This window comes from Gorilla gorilla, chromosome 1, assembly GCF_029281585.2.
Source record: "Gorilla gorilla gorilla isolate KB3781 chromosome 1, NHGRI_mGorGor1-v2.1_pri, whole genome shotgun sequence".
Lineage (NCBI taxonomy): Eukaryota > Metazoa > Chordata > Mammalia > Primates > Hominidae > Gorilla > Gorilla gorilla.
Window position 1 is genome coordinate 236930530 of NC_073224.2, and position 21047 is coordinate 236951576.

The following is a 21047-nucleotide window of genomic DNA, read 5'->3' on the forward strand; positions in this document are numbered from 1 at the left end:
ATTTCGCCCTAAGTACTCTTGTTTCCCCTAATAATCCACGTTTCATCTCCACAATAAACATTGTTAGAACTCTTCCCTCAGCTTTACGCACATATAATTGCTTCTGGTGCCAGTAAAAGGTATTAATTCCACTCATGCATTCCATAAACTTTTAGGATAACGCAATTGATACCACGATCGTGTTGGGACACCTCCGCTATTATTCTCCTGCTTGCAAGCCTCCGAGGCGCTGGGAAGGTTGCTCCAGACCCATTAGTGTTGACTCAGCCTCATTCTCCCCAGGAATCCCGTGCAGAGCCTTTGTGCTTCCCTGGCCGTCCTTCCATATGTCCCTCCTGGACGGGGGGGCTTTCCTACACGTGCAGCCAGCTCTCCCCTAAGACACACATGTGTGCACACGCTCGCACACACACACACACACACACACATGCTGAGTCTGAGAGCAGCTGGAGGGCACTCAGGGGGCTGTGTCCGGGCCATCTTTCTGTCTGGAGGAATGCTGGGGCAGCTGGCCATCACACCTGTGTGTGTCCTCACCATCCTGCCATGGCAGCCTGCCTCGTGGGCTGTGGGTGGTGTCACTCAGCATGCCCTGAGGTGCCCACAGATGCTGTGCTGGGCCAGGGCTTCCAACTCCACGATGCCTTCTTGCCTGACCTCAGAGCCCCGTCCCCAAACTTCCCAAACACCAAGGATAGCCACCTTCCCTGATGAGGCTGAGCTGGGGGCAGAACAGCTGAGCCGGGGTGTCACAGCATCCGATGCCCATCGCGTCGGGCTGTTCTGACAGCTAGAGGAACTCCTGTTCATTCTCTGCCCCGAGGGCCTCCTGGAACCAGCTGTCCACACCACTGCCAACCCGCAGGGCTCCCAGGACAGGAGTGGCCATCAGGGCTCAGAGGCCAGGTCATGCATGCCCTGCAGAGAGCTCTGCCCACGCTCTGAGCCCACACTGTCCCACAGAGGGTGTTGAACTGGGAGTAGGGCACTGGTGTCACCATCAGCACTGCACTCAGAGCCCACGTGTGTGGAGCGCTCCCCAGGTACCCTGCCCTGCCCTAAGAAGTCCCAAGAGCCAGCTCCTTTGTCCCTACCATGGCTGGCAGGCCATACCTCTCTTTGCAGGTGAGGATGCCAGGGCAGAGGGGCGAAGCAGAAGGTGCTCACGGGCAGCTCTGGGATTGGGACCCCAGCAGACGCCAGCTCCACCCCTCTCACCATGCAGGGTCCCTCTCACCAAATGCCGGCCTTGCCCTGTCACTGGTCACTGGTTACACTCTCGTGGCTAAACACAAATCCTTCCTCTGGCTGCTCGGTTACCCATGACTCGCCGCCTCCTCCTCCTGGGTTTCCATGGGGTGGGAGCTACTAGAACCCTGGGCAGTGATGGGGGGAGGCCTGTGCATGTACACGCATGCCTGTGTGTTTACATGTGTCTGCGTGTGCATAAGGTACTTGTGTATCCACGTGTGTGCATGCATGTGGGAGGGTGCTGTGTCTGTGTGTGTGCACATGCGTGTGTATGCACACATATGCACAGACCTGTGAACCGCAGCCTCCAGACCCCTCAGTGCCCAAGGAGAGCTGAGGTCTGAGGGAAGCTGCTCAGGACAGATGGACCCCCGCCGGGGCTGGGGAGACCCACCGTGGGCCTCAGCAAAGCAGAGGTCAAAGACCCCATTAGCAGCTGTGGTCACTTGGGGGCTGGTGAGGGTGTTTTTCCTGATCGGGGAGAAAGGAGGGCGGCAGCCAATGTGGACTTGTACTTGAGAAAAATATGAATTATCTATCAGTTACCAGCCGGCTGGCGTGCCAGGAGCCCCAGGAGTCACGGCACAGAGGCCGGACGCAAGCACAGGCAGCAGGGCTGGGCAGCACCCGCACGGTGGGACACCAGAGCTGGGAGCAAGCGGGCTGCCCGGCGGCCCCGTTCCGCACTGTGAGCCGACCACTTGCCTGCCCCTCCCTGGGCAAGGAAAGAAGCCCTGGTGGAGGGGGTTCTGGCCCCAGAGAGCTGAGGTGCCAAAAATCTCATTATCAATGTTTGTCCCACCTCCACCCCCTGGATCCACAGGGCTTCGGAGGAGGAGCCCTGGGTGAAGGCGACAGCATCTTCCTCCCCAGTTCGTGCCCCACCCCCACCCCCGCCCCAGCATCCACAGAGCCCAGCAGGGAGGGAGCGAGGAGGTGTCACTGCTCCTCTGCTGGGCACCAGGCACAGCTTTCCCCTCCCGCTGGTGCAGCTGACCAGCCCGGGACGCCTGGTCTGAGCAGACCAGCCCATCCCACAGGGCAAGGCCACCCCGTCCTGCAGGACAAGGCAGTTGAGACAAAACCATGAAGTCCCTTGAACCTGATGCCACACACCTGGCAGGGGGTGGGGGTGGCAGACACCCCAGTTGGGGGAAGCCAGCCAGAGAGGGGGTTGCTCCTGTCTTTCCATGAGGATCAGCTCAGACCACATGCAGTGCATTCCAAGCATGGTGAAGACCCCATCAGCATCCCCAGACCATGGGAGGAAGGGAGGAAGAGCTCCCACAAGCTGCCTGCCAGGACTCCAGGGAGACACTCTCCAGAAACCACCAGCATCATAAACCCCAGGGCAGGAGGTCAGTGTCCTTACAGGGGAGAGAGTGGACTTAGGCAACAAGCCTGAGCGTGGGAGAGAAGCAGTGGTGAGGCTCCTGCTGCTGGAGGTGTGCAGGTGAGGATGCCTTAGGGCTTTCTGACCTGGCTTCAGACCTCCAAGTGGGGTGGAAGGATAGTCCTGGTCCCCCTTGCCCCACAGGCAGGTGCAGCTGCCACGGAACCACTCATCTGGGAGGCCCAGGCCAGCACACCACCACCACAATTAAGACAACACATGGGCCTCCTGCTGCAAGCTAAGCACCGTGCTGGCCACAGCCATGGCACGGTCTTCCCATCCTTATCTCCATCGTGCAGTAAGGTGCGTGGAGGAGTAATTTCCAGATGGAGAAAACGGGGTGTTAGCACTGGGGTCGGCATTGCCTGCCAGATGGAGGTGGGAGGCCCTGGAGGAGGTGCCAGGTCCTCTGCCCCTCAGCCCAACAGCCCACAGAGCCCCTTCCCATCAAGCCCAGGGAGTCCGGGCTGAGCCTTCTCTTAGCCCGGAGCCAGCAGTTGGGGGAGCCCGTGGCTGGAGTGAGAATCAGAAACAACCGCAGGTGGGGGCGGGCGGGGCCTGGAACCCAGACCCCAGACCAGCCCGGCAGGACTGTCCGGCTACCTGCAGAGCCTGACAGGCTACCTTAGGCTCCGCCCTGCCCCTCGGCCCTCCAGGAGCGTGGGAAAACCGCAGCTATGGCCAGCAGGGCAGTGGGACCCGATTCTTAAAGCGGAAAAACCTGAGGGGCCCCTTGCTCAGCACTCCCGACAGGGGGTGGGAATGCAGCCACCCTGCATGGACTTCAGGGGGCCAGCACTGAGCTGTGCCCGGGGAGGCGGGGCCTCGTGGGGGAGGGGACGCTGCCCAGTGGGCCAGACCCACATGTGTCCCATAGAGCCCCTCCTGCAGCCACGGCCTGGGTGCCCAGGCAGGGCTCACTTGCCCCCTCCTCGGTGCAGGAGGGGAGACCCGGAGGGCTCTTGGGGCTGCTTTTCCCGCCCAGCCCCTGCATGCCCTCCACTCCTGGTTGGGGTCACGCAGCCTTCACCTTGCCCCTCCTGACAGACCCCCTCCCCTGAAGCTGTCTGGGCAGGGCAGCTCAGTGGTTAGGAATACAGATGCAGAGGTGGCTGCCCCCACTTACTATGAGCAGAACTCTGGGCAAACCACTTCCCTCCCCGAGCCTCAGCCTCCTTGGCTGTAAAAGGGGAGCAGTGATGGAGTCAGCCCTGTGTGTTGTTGGTGGGTGCAAGAGTTAGCTCAACTCAAAGCCCTGAGCATGGTGCCTGGCTCGAGGAGACTGGCCTTGTGCACAGGTGATGTTATCAGAGTTAGCAAGATCCCCACCGTGGGCCAGTCTGTCCCCAGGGGCACCGCAGTGAGGATCCGAGCCCTTGGCACGGTGGTTCCACTCCACCTCCTTGGTGCATGCCAATTCCTGGAAATGACACTCCAGAGACAGTGCCAGCAAAGCCCAAATCCACCCACCCGCAGATGCGTCTCGCTGCCTGGAGGAGGCAGGTTCTGCAGACCCTAGGGCTGTGGGCCTGTCTCGGACAGACAACTCTTGGCAGCAGAGCCCCTGCCTCTGTCCAGGACAGGATTTCAAACCAAAGATCCCACCTGAGCATGGGGAAGCCGCTGGCCAGTCTTGGCAGAGATCTCACCAGCAGGGCCAAGTCCGTCCCCTCTGCGGCCCTTTGGAGGCTGACTGGCTCTGGCCACTCACGTCTAGAGGGGTGGGCACACCCAGACTGCCCGGCCCTGAGACCCGCCTCCTGCCCGATGCTCCTCCTGGCCCGGGCCAGGTGGGAACCCCGAGCAGACAGTGGGGCGAGCTCAGACCTCTTGAGGTGCGGGGAACGCAGCCACCTCCTCTCCAGCCCGCAGCCCACAGCCCGCAGCCCTCAGGGACTAGGGGAACTCACCGTCCAGGTGGCTGACTTGGCCGTGCTGGACTGCTGGAAAGTGACCTCGAAGTGGTGGGGTCCGGGGTAGTCGGTGTTGGAGGGGATGACAGGCGCCGGCGACATGGTGTCGAAGGTGGAGCTGGGCTGTGCGTAGGGAGAGTGGGTAGGCACGCTGGCGGCGTGCTCTGGGGTGTAGGGGCTGGCCGAGGCCGCGCGGCTGCTCATCTGGTCCATGGTGCTGCTCAGCAGATTGAACTGGGCCTGGCGCGGGAAAGGGGAGGAGGGAGGGGGAAACACACACAGTCAGTCGTCCTGTCCCGTCTAGGAGGTGTCCTGTTACAGGAGCCTTAAAGGGCCAGCGGCTCCAGTCATCCCAAATATTTCCCCGGGTCTCTCCCCCATCCCAACAGGCCACTACTTGCATTGGGATAAACTGACATATTCACCTCGCCCTCCCCTCCATCAGCCTCCCGGTGCCAGGGTTTCTGGGGATCCACCCAGACGTTGATGAGGCGGAATAGACTCTCTGCACACCTGGAGGGGAGGCGTCGGGTGGGGGAGGCTCCCAGGCCCTGATGCCCACACGGGCTTCACTGCACCCTCCGGGCGGCATCCGGGTCTGGACCTCACAGCTCAAAGTAGGGAGATCCAGCCCCAGGGAGCCAGGCAGTGGGGGAGGTGGGCTGGGCACAAGTGGGCCCTGAGTGCAGGGTGCGCACACCTGGGCTTGGGTGCGTGGGTGCCCCTGAGGTGCTGGAGACCAGATCCGGGCTCTCACTAGGTCTGGCCCTCTAGGTGGTGGGATAAGGTGGGACTGCTGTTCAATGGCTGAGCCCAATTTTCCCAGTTGGGCGGCCTCGTCTCTTGGTGAATGGCCTCACCCCGACTGGAAAGGCCGCTCCATGCTCAGGGGCCGGCAAAGCCTCACCCCTGCTGCCCCCTGGCCCGGGGTTCTCTCGCTAGGCCCCTACCCGCAGCTCCCCCGCCAGGACCACACACCAAGGAACAGGAACCCCTGTGGGTGTGTCCCCTGCGCCACCCTCTGTGGGGCCCCGGGACCCCAGCATGGATCAGCCTCTGCCAGGAGCTTAAGGGAGGCCCCAGCTGAGGGAGGGGGTGCTGGTCCGGCCTCGATGTCTCAGATCCAGGGCAGGGCAGACCTCACTTGGTGGGCTGCCGAGGAAGACCCTCCTTCCAAATCCAGAGGCGGGTGCTGGAGGAAGACTGCACATGTATAAACATCGCTTTCCCTGTGACCCCCGAGGCTCAACGCAAACAAACGCCTTTACCCCCCTCTCCCTGGGCCTGCGGCGGGCACCGTGATTGTCCCTATTACCCCTCTCCCCAGGCCTGCGGCGGGCACCGTGATTGTCCCTATTACCCCTCTCCCCAGGCCTGCGGCGGGCACCGTGATTGTCCCTATTACCCCTCTCCCCAGGCCTGCGGCGGGCACCGTGATTGTCCCTATTACCCCTCTCCCCAGGCCTGCGGCGGGCACCGTGATTGTCCCCATTTTACAGATGCGGAAACTGAGCTATGGGGCTGGGGAAACGATTGACCCCAGTGATCTAGCGGCCCCAGCAGACGGCACAAAGGTCACCAGCAGTCAGCAAGGTGCAGGCTGAGACCCCCAGACCGTGAACTGGGATTGCACGGCAGGAAGGGGCAGAGCCAGGCGGAGGCGGGCCGGGGGTGGGGGGGCGGTCATTCTGCCCTGTGTCCCTCTTTAGAGAACCTGTGGTGTGCTGTGAGCACACTCTTCCCTCCCACCAGCCTGCCCCCTCCAATCCAAAACACACAACGTGCACTGCCCGCACACGAGGGTGCAGGGGCCTCGCCGGGACTCCCAGGCTCAGCCCCTTCCTGCACCTCAGCCTTCTCCATCAGAGGTGGTTGGGTTTAGTGACCCAGAGGCCCTTGGCTCTGCAGGTCCTAGGACACACATCCACTGAGGTCCCTGATGAGGGCCGCATCCCCCGGCCCCTCCAGCATCCAATGGAGAAGGACGCCAGGCAAGTCCGGAGTTTGCATCCTCTCTGAGTCCTCTACTGAGTCCTCCACTGAGTGCCGTCCAACGTGGAGGCAGCTCAGCCTGGGATGCCGGAGGGGCAGGAGGCAGGGGACTGCTGCTCACCAGAGCCATCACCACTGTTCCCAGGGCCACCAAAGGCCAGGCAGGCCCTCTCCCTGCGTGTTCCAGCCCAGGACAGCCAACAGCCCCAGCAGGCCTGAGGCGCCAGGGCGACCCGTGCCCTGGCTCCACTGCAAGGGTCTTGGCATGAGGCCTCGGCTGAAGCTGCCATCATCTGGCACCATTAAGCTGGCTGTGAGCTGTCAACCTGGGGAGCCCACCCACCAGTGGAACGGGGACCCCCTGCAGCACGGGCCCTGCCCACCTCTCTGGCACCACTGCAGCCTCCTTCCTGGTCTGTCGTGCTCCCCACAACCTTCCTAACTTCCTGCACCACAGGTCCTTCCCAGGAGCCCAGGGTCCACTGAATGGCAAATGGATAAAGAAACAGTGTGTCTGTACAGTGGCCTCTTCCTCGGCCATAAGACAGAAGGAAGCTCCCACACGCTGCCACGTGGATAAGCCATGGTGCCAGCTTAAAAACATCATGCGGGGACGCCCGTAATCCCAGCATTCTGGGGGGCAGAGGCGGGAGGATCTCTTGAGCCCAGGAATCTGAGACGGCAGAGAGCCAAGATCACGCCACTGCCTCCAGCCTGGGAGACAGGGCAAGACTTTGTCTCAAAAAACGAAACAAAATATAACATCCCAGGGAAGGGTGACCCTCGCCTCTCCTGGCTCCTGGGCTATTGTGAGGGGGTCTGGGGAAGCAGCCACTGCCCCCCTCAGAGAAAGATGTAGAAAGGCTACTCCTGCTCCTCCTGGTGTCTGGTTGGGTGTCACCCTGGGCACCGGCGAGCTACCAGTAGGCTTCTGGCACAGAGGATGGACCCCTGCCTCAGCTACACACATGGGAGGTTGGGTGATGGTGGGGGTGACAAGGGGCAGTGCCAGGCTCTGGTCGCATAGCCCAGGCCCCGCCCCAGAGTCCCCAGCTCCCAGACTCCTCACCGAGGCCCAAGAGGCCTCTGAGGTGTCTGAGACCTGCTTATGACCACGGGCCCAGGCCCTGCCTGGAAGCCTGCACTTGTGGTCTGCACACGACCCTTCATCAGCCCTGTCTGGGCTCAGAGGTCACCGTTCCAAGGGGTCAGCCCTGGCCACACTGGCAGGAGCAGCGCCCGGGCCTCAGGTGTTCTCTTTCGTCACCCAGTTTGAGCATCTTTCTAGCCATTCTCCGGAAGAGCAGGCTCGCGTGTCCCCCAAGGCTTCTGTCTCCCCTACTCAACTGTGAACCCACGAGGACCCTGGACACAGTGGCCACTGGCCACACAGGGTGGGGGTGTGTGAAATGTGGATGGACCTGAGCCCAGGGTGTGAGCGCACCCCGATTCCAAGGGCTCAGGACCACGGAAAGAATGGAAAACACCTCACTCACCATTTCCTACTGATTACAGGCTGAAACGATCACAGTTACGGGTGAATACAGGAAACAATTAAATGACTTCCGCCAGCTCCTTTCCACCTTTTTGAATGCGGCTACTAGAAAAAGCAGAATTACATACACGGCTCGGAGCCGACACCCTCCGTCCGTGCTCCTATGACAGCGTGGCTGCTTGAAAGGCTCGCTGAACAAGCGAGCTGGCAGAACAAACGAACAAGCGAATGCAGGACGGCTCCCCCAGTCCAGCTGCCCAGGAGTGAGTGTGGGACATGAGCCGGCCCCTCCCATCACCGGGTACCGGGTGCCAGCCTGCCCACCCTCCCCTCTCCGTGATGCCCTCTCTCTTCCAGGTGACCAGCGGTGGCCTTCCTGGAAAGGTCTTCCCTGTTTTGGGCCCTGGGATGGCCTCAGGGATGCACGACTTCCCCATTCCTGACTCATTTGAGTCCCCCCCCGGGCAAGAACATCCCGGGGCTCAAGGGCTGCCCAGCTGAGGCTTCTCAGGTCAGGATGACAGGCAAGGGCAGGCTCCAGGGTCCCCCCGGCGACTCCCGTCCCTGCTCTACCCCTGAGAACAGGACAGCCAGTGGGGCAAAAAGGCCGCGCCTCCCTTGTTCGGGAGAAGCAGGACGCAGACCCCCGACAACGTGTTTCATATTTTAACTTGTCCACATTCTTGAATGATCTGAGGAAGGTGCCAAGGAATTAGTCATTGAGGCAAGAGGAGAAGAGCTGATAGGAATCTCTGCGCCTAGCACAGCCCAGCGGGAGTGAGCCAGGCCCTTGCGGCAGGCGGCCCCACGCGGGAATCCTAATTAGTGGATAAGCGTCCGGACGGCAGGCCTGAAGCCCTCTCGGTGCCGTCCTCTGTGGCCCAGGGCCCCAGGCAGGCTCCCTTAGCAGGCCTTCCTCGGGCAGGGCCCCGATGTCGGCCTCTCCCTCTGGTCCCCTCTCATCCTCAGGCTCAGTGACACGGGGTGGGGGCCTCTGAAGCCCCCTCCTCCCCAGGGTTACTGGGCCTGTCCTCTGCCCAGGGGACGCTGTCCTCTTCTCCTGCTTCCAGGGGACCTGTCTCCCTGCACGCTGGCCCTGCCTGTGGTCACCGCCCCTGTCGCAACCCCAGTGGGTGGCAGAGGCTTTGCAGCTGCAGTTTTGAATGCAGCTGGGAACGCAGCATCTGGGAAGTGTAGGGGGCTTTCTGGGTCTCTGACCTCCCCCTTAGGCCTCCCCAGGCATCCTCCACAAGCCCCTCCACCTGGCTCGGGGGACTCTGGTCTTCCCTTTCGCTTCCGGCCTGGCGGCAAGGAGCTTTGCCTGGGGCCTGGCTCCTGCTTGGGGTCAAGCTGCTGAAATGGGGAACCCTGAACCTAACACAGGCCTGCACAGGAGCCCGGGGTCTCCCACAACCAGAGGGCCCCCGGAAGCCACGGGGAGGAACCCGGGCACAACCAGGACTTTTTTGGTTTGTTTTGCTTTCAACAAGAGCTCCCAACATAGTGGGCTAATTAGGACACGCCCGGCCCGCGGCGGCCACAAGTGCCTACATGTGTGTGCAGGGCTCCTGGGCCTGACCCAAGGAGTGCGCGGGAGCCAGGGAGCCCGCGGGTGGCCTTCCTGCCAGCCTCCAGGCCGCGGACGCACCAGGCCCTGCTGGGGCCCCAGGGCCGTGTTGCGGGGCAGGAGTGCTCTGCCAGGGGAAATACTGCAGCCCCCACGCACCCACCCAGGAGGCCTCATCTCTCCTCCCTGCAGATGGGTTGGGGGCCTCCCTGGGTGCACCTGCGCTGGAGATTAGCTCTGGGCTGGGGGCTGGGGGCTGGGGGCTGGGGCGTGGGCAGCAGGCAGTGGTAAATGGGGCTGCTCTCTCGCCTTGGCCAGTCACAGGTATCAACACAGTTCCCAGACCTCACTGGTTTGATCCACCCATGCCCCTGGGGTGGCATCAGGCCAGTGACCTTGCTCCAAAATGAGGGGTCAGAGACTGAGAGGCCACCCAGTAGCTGGGCCCCCTCCAGGAGGGCTGTGGAGGGTCCCGCCTGCCCCCTGGCCTGCCTGTCTGAGAGCAGAGAGGAGCAGCGTGGGGGAGGCCAGAGCTCAGCTCAGCCCTGAAGCCCCATCCCACTGGCTGGACACCCCAATCCAAGCCCCAGCACCTACCGTCGGCCAAGCTGGGGATGGTGATGGCTGAGGTCTGGGGGTTCCCACAAGGTGGGCAGGAAGTGGTGGCCAGGGCTGCCCATCCCAGAACAGCAGGTTCTTCTGGGTCTACTGATGCCCCCACGCCACCATCCTGGGAACCAGGCCTCTCTGCCCATCCAGGAGAGGGGCAGGAGAGACCTCCCAGGGACCCGGGGGGCCAAGCAGGGCTCTGAGGTCAGGAGTCCTGCGGCCAAGTCTCAGCTCCACCTGTGTGACCTGGCCCATCGCTCCACCTCCCTAGGTCTTCGTTTTCTCATCTGCAGAGTGGGGATGAAATCAACGTGTACTGGCCAGGCATGGTGGCTCATGCCTGTCATCCCAGCACTTTGGGAGGACAAGGCGGGCGGATCACCTGAGGTCTGGAGTTCAAGACTGGCCTGGCCAATATGGTGAAACCCCGTCTCTACTAAAGATACAAAAAAAAAATTAGCTGGGCGTGGTGGTGGGCACCTGTAATCCCAGCTACTTGGGAGGATGAGCAAGGAAAATTGCTTGAACCCGGGAGGCAAAGGTTGCAGTGAGCCGAGATCACGCCACAGCACTCCAGCCTGGGTGACAGAGCAAGACTCTGTCTCGAAAAAAAACAAAAAAGAAATCAACGTGGACTTCGTAGGATGGTTGTGGGGATCAAGAGGGTCCAGAAATACGGTAACCTGAGACTTTTCATCGGAAGTGACTCTTGCCCAGGAGCCCTCCTGGAACCAATGTCCAGGAAGCTTCCATGCACGAGGCATGACCTCCACGCCTTGGCACAAAAACCCAGCCAGGAGGAACGACAGCTGGGCAGGCTCTGCCGAGGAACAGGGACGGGAATCCAGATTCACTACTCAGAGGACAGTCGCTAAGCCCTGGGCACAGGGACGGATGGGGAAGAGCAGGTGCTCTCGGGGGCAGGTGCTCACAGGGGTCGGGGTCTCTCCTGTTCCCCGAGGTGTCCAGATAGCCAGTACCGACAGGACGCCCAGAAACTCTTGGTTGGATGAAACAGACCCTGAAATCCATGCAGGCCATCCAACTGGGGGAAGTGGCCACGGTGTGCTACCGCCCGCCATGTCGGCCACAGCCCCAAGCCCAGACAGTGCCCAGGGTCCAGGCCGCCTTCCTCAGAATGTGGAGGGCGGGGACAGCCCCTTGAAAGACTCTTTGTCCTCACCGGCCAGGAGCTGGAGGGGAGCTGGGCCCCATCATCACCCTCCCGCCGCATGGGTTCTGTCCTATTTCAGATTAAGTTGGATTTTGTGGTTTTGTTAAAAGATTCCCATTGCACCTGTTGACTATTTAAAATGTGTAAACCGTCTCAAGTGACTTTTTTTTTTTTGAGACGAAGTCTCACTGTGTCGCCCAGGCTGGAGTGCAGTGGTGGGATCTCAGCTCACTGCAACTTCCACCTCCTGGGTTCAAGCGATTATCTTGCCTCAGCCTCCCCAGTAGCTGGGATTACAGACGCTAATTTTTGTATTTTTAGTAGAGACGGCGGTTTCACCACGTTGGCCAGGCTGGTCTCGAACTCCTGACCTCAGGTGATCTGCCCACCTCAGCCTCCCAAAGTGCTGGGATTACAGGCATGGGGCATTTGAGTGATTTTTTTACAAGTAGATGGGAAATAAATCTTTTTCAAGTTTGTATCCCTGTTCCCCCCTAGTCCCCTCCTCTCGCTTCCCGGTATCCACAGTGCCTTTTATCAGGGCCTAGGATATTTAAGACAGAACACAAAGCAAGGCATGGGAGGTTACGACCGTGCCATCGGATGACAGGGGACAGATGTGGTACTGTCCAGAATGGAACGTATTTTTTAGTGGAAATGACAACAGAGAAACCTGCCAGCAAAATTCACAATGACTCTGGCCACATCTCCAAAGGCCATGGTTTCGGCTGACTCCTCCGGCGGAGGAGATGTGGGGCGGGGAAGGCACCTCCAGCCTGGTCCCTGCATTGGGCCTGGCAGGGGTGGTGGGGAGGGCGGGGCACAAATGCTCATTTGGAAAACTTTGTCTCCGTGCAGAGGCTCGAAAGATGGAGCTCCTGCCCCGTAGACAGCAATAACAGCTTCCCGAAGGACCCCATCCTTGGGAGCTGAGGCCAGGACAGCTCCCAAGGATGGGGCCGCTTCCTGGGGCCCTGGGCTTGGCAGAGATCAGGAGACTGGGACCCGAGCCCACGCCTGGCCATGCAGTCCCCCTTCTCTTGGAAACGGAGATTCCTCTGATCCTAATCACTTAGGATCCGAGTCAGAGAGGGAGGCACGTGGAAAAGCGTAGTGGGGACGTCAGCTGAAATCCTGACGCCCCGCTGGCCCCTCCCCAGCTCCACCTCCGCCTCCCTCGCTCCTGTCACCTCTCCAGCTCCTGCCCCCGCCCGAGCATCCCTGCTCCCCGCCCGGCATTTATCCCACACTCTCGTTCATTCTGTTCAACTAGGACAGGAACCGGGAGCTCCAGACGGGGCAGAGACATGCTCTTCTTCATCCACCACTGGCAGCCACGGCATGGTGCATGGTGTGCCCGTGACAGATGTTTCCAGAAGGCAGCATGTTTGAGGGCTGGAGTCTGGCATCGGGGTCTGCCTGGAGTCTCCTGAGGGCTCAGCTGGCCTCCCTCTGGCCCCCTGGCCTTCTCCCTCCAGCCTGGACAGGGGCTCTGAGCTGTGACCCCAGCTCTTGCAGAACAAGGAGGTCCGTGTCCTCACTCCCTGGAGAATATCGAGACCAGACTGTTGTGGTTTTTTGAGGGTATGCTGCTCCTCAAACTCCCTGATCTCTCGCGGGCATGTCTGAACTTGGGCCCCAACCTCGCCCAGGGGTGAGTGACTGACAAGCAGCCTGGGCTTCGGAGGAAGAGAGCCCATCCCACCGGGGCAAGACCTCCGTCCTGCCGGTACTTCCCACAGCATCTCCCGGAGCTCGTGATTAAACGAATGGAAACGCCAACAAGATTCGACATGCGGCTGGGGGGAAGCCTCCCTCTCCCGACAATGTGCACACAGCACCCTCTGCTCTCACCCACAGCACCCTCTGCTCTCACCCGGGGCTGAGGCGAGGCCTTGCCCAATCCCGTGCCAGGGCCATGTGGAACTTTCCACACCTCACACCGGAGAAACGCGCCCCCAGAAGCCCCGCAAGGCTGCCCAGACGTGTGTCTGCAGGACTGCGAGGCCCAGGGCCACCGCTGCTATCCTGCCTGCACCTGCCTGCAGTGGCTGAGCCCGTCTGCAGCACCCACTCTGAGCTTAGCGCCACATGGGGGCCTTGCAGACGCGTGTCCCTCCACACGCCCAGGTGACTTCAGATGACTCCAGGGTAGCCTGGTGCCCCCTGGGCCTCCATGGACCCACATTTGAGCCGCCCACTGTGGCCTGGTGCAAGGGCCTCGCCCCACCCTCTCCTCAACCCTCACTGCCTTCCACCTGCTAACCGCCCCGGAGTCCACTCACGGTACCGCCGCCTCCTCCCCAGACCCTTCTCCACGTCCCTCAGCTTCTGCCCCCTGCCTCCCGGATCCCGCTCAAAGCCCACCTCCCCTGAGAGGCCTCCTCCAGAGGCCTGGCTCACCAGCCCCTCCCTTCCAGGTCGTGGCGAGGGGTAGCCTGGACCCTGAGTGTCTGCGGGAGGCCCCAGTGGGGTATCCAGGCCGTATCCCCATCAGGCCCTGTGCTGCTGCCTATGAGAGGCAGGTGGCCAACAGGATGCACAGACTTTATTTAACCACCTGGAAATGGGCTGGTCCAGGCCCTCCTACCCAGAGTGCCGAGTGCCCGGGAAGACGAGGGGGAAGGCACAGCTCATACACGCTTCTCCCCCCTCTCCGAACCCTGCTGCCAGCACCCCAGAGCCCAACCCAGGTGTCAGCCCTGACATCCTGTGTCCTTGCACACATGCCCCTGCCCATCTGTCTGCCCATCCATCCACCTGTCCTGCAGATGTGAGTCAGGCGCCACCTGTAACAGCCTCCTGCTGTGCTGGAGATGCTGACGGGTGCTTAGCAGGGCTTCCTGGACACCTCCCAGCACACATTAGTGGCTGAGCCGAGAATGGGTGGCTGAGCCGAGAACTTGAATTATGACAAGTGCAGTGCAGGGTACAGGGAGGGGGAGGCAGTCACGGGGCGTGCCACCTCCGATGGCCCTCGGTGATAAGCGGACATTGGAGCAGGAGCCCAAAGGTGGAGAAGGCGGTCCAGGACGGCTGTGGGGGGCCATCAAGGCAGAGGGCAGAGGCCCCAGAGCCAGAGAGACAGCAGCATGCTTGCTCAGGAATCGCCCAGCCCCGCTCTGCCTGTCCCCTCCCCAGTTAGTGGGCTCAGGAGTGACAGATGGTCCCGCCCAGTGCACTGGCCTTGGTCAGCTCCTGCAAAGGCAGGTCTCCTCTTCACACCCATTTCCTAGGCTTGACATCCTAGCACCCTCCCAGGTGCAGGAAGATGGCAGCCGGCACGAGACACGACCCCGGCCCTCCATGCTGACGACAGTAAACAAACCAGCCAGCGAGCGTGCAGGGGCTTGGGATCAAAAGTGGTCTCGGAAACACAGAGCCAGGCACAGGGGCCAGGGCTGGCGTCCAGGCAAGGACGGGCTCGGGAAAAGGTGAAGGCGGGCCTGCAGGAAGGGAAAGATCTGCCCCAGGTATTGGGTGGGCCTGGGGGTGTTTCCAGGCTGGGGACCAGCAGGGCAGAGAGCCTGCAGCCAGAGGAAGGGCCGAGGGCCCGTGCAGGGAGAGACGGAGCCCAGGGGGATAGCGGGAGAGGTGGTTGGAGCTGAGCAGAGACGCCCGGGGCTGCAAAGCGCTCCCTCTGGCTCCGGTGTTGAGAACACAGGGTGGGCGTCAGCAAAGGCAGCAATTGTGAGATGTATCTGAGCAGCGGGTGTGAGGTGGGCCACGGGTGCAAGGTAGGCCACGGGTGCAAGGTAGGCCACGCAGGGGCCCCAGGCACATTTGCAGGCGGGATTCACAGGACCTCAGGCACGGAGAGTGCCTCCAGGGCTCTGGCCTGAGCAAAAGGGAGAGTGGATTTCCCGCTGGCTGAGACGTGACACCATCCCCTCTCAGGGGAAGATAAGTTTAGTTTGGGTTTAGCAAGTTGAGGTCCTACTAGGCTGGTGACTGGGGGGAGGTCCAGTGGGGGACAGAACGAAGGAGACAGAAATAGCAGCTGGCCGAGGGTGGCAGGGGGGCTGGAGGCGGGCGTGCACTAGGCACAGCGGGCGGGTGAGTGGGGTGGCTCCTCTGATCCCTGGATCTCCAGTTAGAACAACTGGTCCCTCCCCTGGCCCCACATGGCCTGAGCCCCACCGCTGCTCGGGGTCTTTCATGACACAAGGCCTGGAGAGGATGCTGGGGGCTCCCTTGGCCATGCTCAGCAATCCCATGAGCCATTCCCAGTTGGGCCCTGCCCTCTCCAAACCGTGGGAACTCAGCAGCCTCTGGGTTGCCAAGCCCCAGTCCCTTTTCTGTTCTCCCAGCCGGCCTCTCGTGCCTCCTGGCCTCCCAGACTGCCCCTCCGCATCTCCCCCTCTGCTTGGTGTCTCGGATGTCGCAGGGCCCAGTGCTCAGCTCCAGCCGCTGTCTCTCCCTGCCTCCGTGCAGATCCCCCAGAGCCCTGACTGTAAGCGCCCATGCCCAGGACTCCCTAGAGGTCGTCTCCACAGCCTGCCTGCCCACACCAGCAACTGAGTGTCCACATGGCCGCTCCTGCCAGTGTGGCCCCAACTCCTTACCCACCTCACATCCGGACCCTGCCGGCCTTTCCTGCCTTGGGGAGCAGCAGAGCCTTCTGCAAGGCTGCAAATGGAACCTCAGCATCTTTCTGGAATCCTCCCCTGCTCTTCCTCTAAGGTCACCTTCAAACTCCACCCTACGCCTGACCACCACCCACCACCTCCTCTGATGCACACAGGCCTGAGCCACTAGGTGGTCACACTTTTCAGGCCCCAGGACCACTGGAAACCCCTCCCTCATGGGGCTTTGGGAACTGCTCGCTCGTCGTCCTCCTCCCCGCATGCGGCTCCTTCTCAGCTATGCAATGGCTGCCGGGCGTCTCCAACACAGCCACGGCCGACCGCGGCGTTTTCACCCCTGCCCTGCTGCAGTTCTACCAATCTCAGGGCAGAAAACCTGGGGTCCCCCCCACCCCTCCCCTCATATCCAGCCCATCAGCAAATCTTGCCCAGAATCCCATGGTGTGGTACCACCTGGCCAGCGGGGCTGCCCCATTCCCTGGATCGTCCCAGCCTGCAGGCGGCTCCTGGCCCTGGCCCTGCCCCCCTGTGGTCTATCCCCAGCACTGCAGCCGGGGGCCCTCCCAGAACGTCTGCCAGCTGCGTCCCTTGGTTCCGTAGCCCCACGTACACAGTAGGTGCCTAGTAACTGCAGTTTGCTGCACTGATTGGCTTCCCCCTGCCCCAGGGCCCTGTCCTGGAGGCCCATCCCACCCAGAGGTTTCACTTTCTGCAGGAACAGAGTGGACACTGGCTCCATGGGGTGCACGGGAGTGGGGGTGTCCAAAGCTCCAGACCCGTCTGTGCTGCTCCTCGGCACAGGGGTCACCACGTTCCCGCAACGCATGGATGCCCACCATGCGGAGGGGCAGGGTGGGAACAGGCCAGGCCCAAGGGTGCACAGCCCAGGCCCTGCGGCGAGACAGGCTCGAGCCCCTCCATAGAGAGGGTGCAGGAGAGCTAGGGGTGTCTCCCATCACCCTGGCTAACCTCCTGAGACCCTAAAGCTGAAGAACAGCGGCCCCAGGAGGAAGTGGGGGGCAAGGGGCCATGAACTGGACATCTGGGAAGTCAGGGAGACTCCCGGGTGTTGGTAGACAGCACCCAGCTCCGACGTCTCCAGCGCTCAGCCTCTTCTAGAGGGGCCCACTCATCCAGCCATTGGCTCCTTCCTTGCTACAGGCAGAAGTGGGTAATGTCTCTGTGTCCACCTCGGGGTTGGGCATTGATCAACCCCAGTCCGTGGGAGCTGCAGACTCAGAACGTGGCCTTGTTTGGCCAGAGCCACCACAGGATTATCCAGTCCCCCATGCGGAAGGACAGTGTGGGAAGCAAGTGAAGAGCATGGCTGGGATTGCGGGAGGAGGGGCTGAGGCTGCATGGCTGGGATTGCGGGAGGAAGGGGCTGAGGCGGCAGCTCTCCAGGCCAGGCCTCCCTGCGTCCCCATCTGCAGCAAGTAGCCAGTGGCTCCCATTGGGCCCCACAGCCGAGCAGCTACGGTGAACGCCGTCCTGATCATAGAGGAGACTGAGGCTCAGAGAGCGGTGTCACTGCCCAAAGACTCAGCTGGCAGATGCCAGAGAGACAGACCCCAAGCCCACACCTGGAACCCTGTGCCAGGCTGGGGGCAATTGGCGGGCCCAGCTGGGGGCTCAGACAGTGTCCTGCAACCCAGAGGCCTCTTCCCAGGGCCAGGCTGGCCCAGCGGGCTCCGGAGCAGCCACTGTACTTTGATAGGAATAACCAGGGCCTCACAAAGCCACCAACTCCAATACAACTCTATTCGCTCACTTTGGGTTTAAAACCCTTTGGGCCGAATACCACTTTCTCTCTCAAAACATGTTCCTGCAGTAAGATGAGGTCATGAATACTCTCTCTGGCACAGAAACAGGGAAACTGAGTCACCACTCAGCCCATTAGGATGGCCCAGCCTAGCCCACCTCCCCCCGAGAGGGAAGAGGTACTGGAGACATGGCTGGCTCTGGGCACTGCCTCCACCTGCTCCTGGCACTCAGCCTAACACACAAAACGTGCCCAGTTAACACTTGCTGATGGGACGAATGAATGAACAAATGAACGAATGAACCACAGTAATCCTTGGTGTAAAAAGAAACAGTGATGGCACAGCTGGCCATTGCTGACGCCCAGGGCACCGGGCAGCAGCAGCCGAGTGGACACCAGCAGCTCCTGCAGGCAGTGAGGGTCTGCAGGCCAGGGCAGCAGGGCTCCACCTCCCCACCCCTCCCGGGAATGGCGTCTGTGCGACCACATACTCAACCTTGGTGGAGTCCCCCGAGAGGGTGAGTCACATGGTGACATCTGCTCCATTCAAGGGAAAAGATTGTACTAGAGTCCCCCAGGTCCCCAGGCTTCTCAGCTGGCCAGGCAGCGACACTGGCCTCTCCACCCGAGGCTTCTGGCTCCAACTTGGGTTCCAGGCGGTCCAGCAGCCGGGAGATAGCCCCTCCCAGCTCACACACCTCCTGGGAGAGTCTGGGGGTACAAGGCAGCCCCCCCAGGAGCCCCAGGCCTGCTGTGCATTTCTAATAGCAACGTGTTGGTGGATACATGTATCAATGCACAAGTGGGTGACAGCCAGACAAGGGAGAGAGGGACACCCCATGCCTGATGTAGCCGTTCCACATTCTGGGCTACAGTCCCAGCACTGGGTTTCAGATAAAAAGATCACGCAGGCGTGTGGAGGGGCCATGGTGCCACCAGACTCACGTGCATGGACCCAGCGTCTGGGCAGGCTGTGGGGCTGGGTCACCCACACCCTCACCCACCCTCTGGGCCACACACACACTGCCTCTCTTCTCAAAGCCTTGCCTGGGAACACACAGCCACAGGCACAGACATACATGTACCCATCGCAACACACACACGGACACACGTGAGCACCTACCCACCCAAATCACACAATCACACCTGCAGTACCAATCTGCTCACACGTACACACACCACAACACATAGGCAAACACGTGTACACACACACACACCAGCCTGTACACACACCCATAACACACACACACATCTGCACATATCCTCGCCTGTGTATTGCATGCACATCCATGCTTAATCACACACATGCACGCACGCCAATACCCACCCACCACATGCACACTGATGTGCACGCTCACACACATCGCTGTCACACACACCCTGGTCACACTGCCTGGGGAGCCCACGGCTCCAAAGGCCTCCATCCCCAGATCTTTGGGCCTCTACATCCAGTGCCCACAGAGCTTGGGGACACTTGGACTCTGCCTATCTGCCCGCTGCCCCCTGCCCATGGCTGAGTTTCCCGTGTGGCACAGGTACCCATGGTCCCAGCTGTCTGCTTCCCTGGGAGGAGGAACGGCCCCACATGGAGCAGCTGTGCCGAGCCTTCCACCTTCTCAATTAGCAGCTGGTGCCTGCCTGGCCCCCAGGGACCTGGCAAGTCTGGAAGTGAGGCCGGGTCCCCAGGGCTCAGGCTGCAGGGGCCAACCACAAGCTGCAGGCCCTTCCCTCCCCTCTACCAAGCCAGCAGCCCACTGCAGGGGGCGGGTGGCGCAAGAGGCCTCAAGCCCAGTTTGCCACAGGTCATGGCCCTGGAGCTCAGACCCACACCGAGAAGAGCCCATGGGACTGACAAGAAGCACCGTCTGCCACTGCTGTCAAATGAGCAAATTCCCTGGTGAGGGCGGGGGCAGCTTCACACCCAAGCCCAGGAGCAAAGATGACTTCTAGGGTGCACTGAGCTCCTGGCAGCTGGGGCAGGGCAGGGCAGGGCAGCTCGGAAACTCTGAGCCTGGACCAAGCCGCCAGTCCCAAAGCCAAGGAGCATCAGAGACCCCTGAGCACGAGGCAGAAACACCAGCAGCCCCATCAGCATGGACCCGGCCTCCTCTCCCTGGCTGTGGGTCCCTGCCCAGCAGGTGGGCACAGGCTGTTGGAGTCCGAATCTGCTTGCCTCCATGCCTGGGACCTGCCTCTAGCCCCTCAACGCCTCCCTTCCTACCTCTGCTCACCCCAACTGGCAGCAGACTCCGGGCCAGGAAGGCAGGCAGAAGGATGCCCCTCTGAACCCTACACCGCAGCAAAACCCCTGCAGAGTCCCCGAAGAGGTCCTATGAATGGCGCGTCACACCTACCGTGGCGAGGTGCCGTGCGGGGTCACCGACGTACAGCATGGTAGGCGCCGGGGGGTCTGCACACGCCAGGGAACTGGTGTCCCGTGGGACGAGGCATGGATCTGGGCGGCCCGAGGGGAAGGGTCACGGTCGTGGCCGCCCGGCAGCGTGGACCGAGCGGGAGAGGCTCTGCAGCTAGTGAGGCAGGAGCCAAGGATGCTCGAGAACATGCGGGCCGTTTGTTGGCATTTTCGCTTTTCCCATCTCCCTTAGTTCTGTCAACTGGCTGAATCCAACAACAAAACCCGCGGCCCACCCCTTTATTCCTCATGAGTATTCATCCAAGTCCGGGGCAGGCCTCAGCTTGCCCGGTGATGTGTTGGACCGCACCAAGGAGGCTGCGCGGGGAGGGCGGGGATGCCGGTCAGCGCCGGCTCCATAATTAAACCCACCAGGGCTCCTTCCGAGATGCTGCCTGCCTGGGGAAGGCTCGGGGGGCCCCAGGCCCTCACCCCGTAAAGCAGCCTCTGTTCCCAGGCATGAGGGCTGAGCCCCGGCCCTGAAGATCGTGGTAGGCAAGGCTGGGCCACCCCAACGGGGAAAGATGGTGTTGCCTCCCTTGGCACCCAGGTGGGGCGCACCTGCCCCCTGCGCGGGGAACTCGGTGGTCCGCCGGGACCAGTCCAAGGGCTGCATGGAGAGGAGGGGCTCACAGGAGGTTCGACCCTAGACCCCCGAGGGAGACAGGTGATGGGAGTGAGCAGCTCTTGTGGGGCCTGCCTTCCACTGCCTGCCCAAAGCAGGGATGAGTCCAAGAGCCCAGAGCCGTGCGTCTGGAGCCCACCCTGGCACTGGCCAAGCCCCCAGGAAACAGGGACAAGCCACTGTTGCCAAAGAACAGCCCGGCGGTGGGGCCCACTGCAGGCGTGGACGGCCTTGGCACAGCCAGGGAGGGGCTCTGCAGTGGTGCCC

General features: G+C 61.7%; 1 protein-coding gene across 2 annotated transcripts in view; it reads right to left on the reverse strand.

Annotated features, from left to right (window-relative positions):
- The window catches only part of TP73 (tumor protein p73), an 80081-nt gene that overhangs the window by 22016 nt on the left and 37018 nt on the right, over positions 1–21047 (reverse strand). For both annotated transcript variants that reach the window (XM_055351157.2, XM_055351044.2), the window contains exon 4: positions 4555–4797. In XM_055351157.2, coding sequence (XP_055207132.1) covers positions 4555–4797 — 243 coding nt within the window. The remainder of the gene's footprint in view (positions 1–4554; positions 4798–21047) is intronic.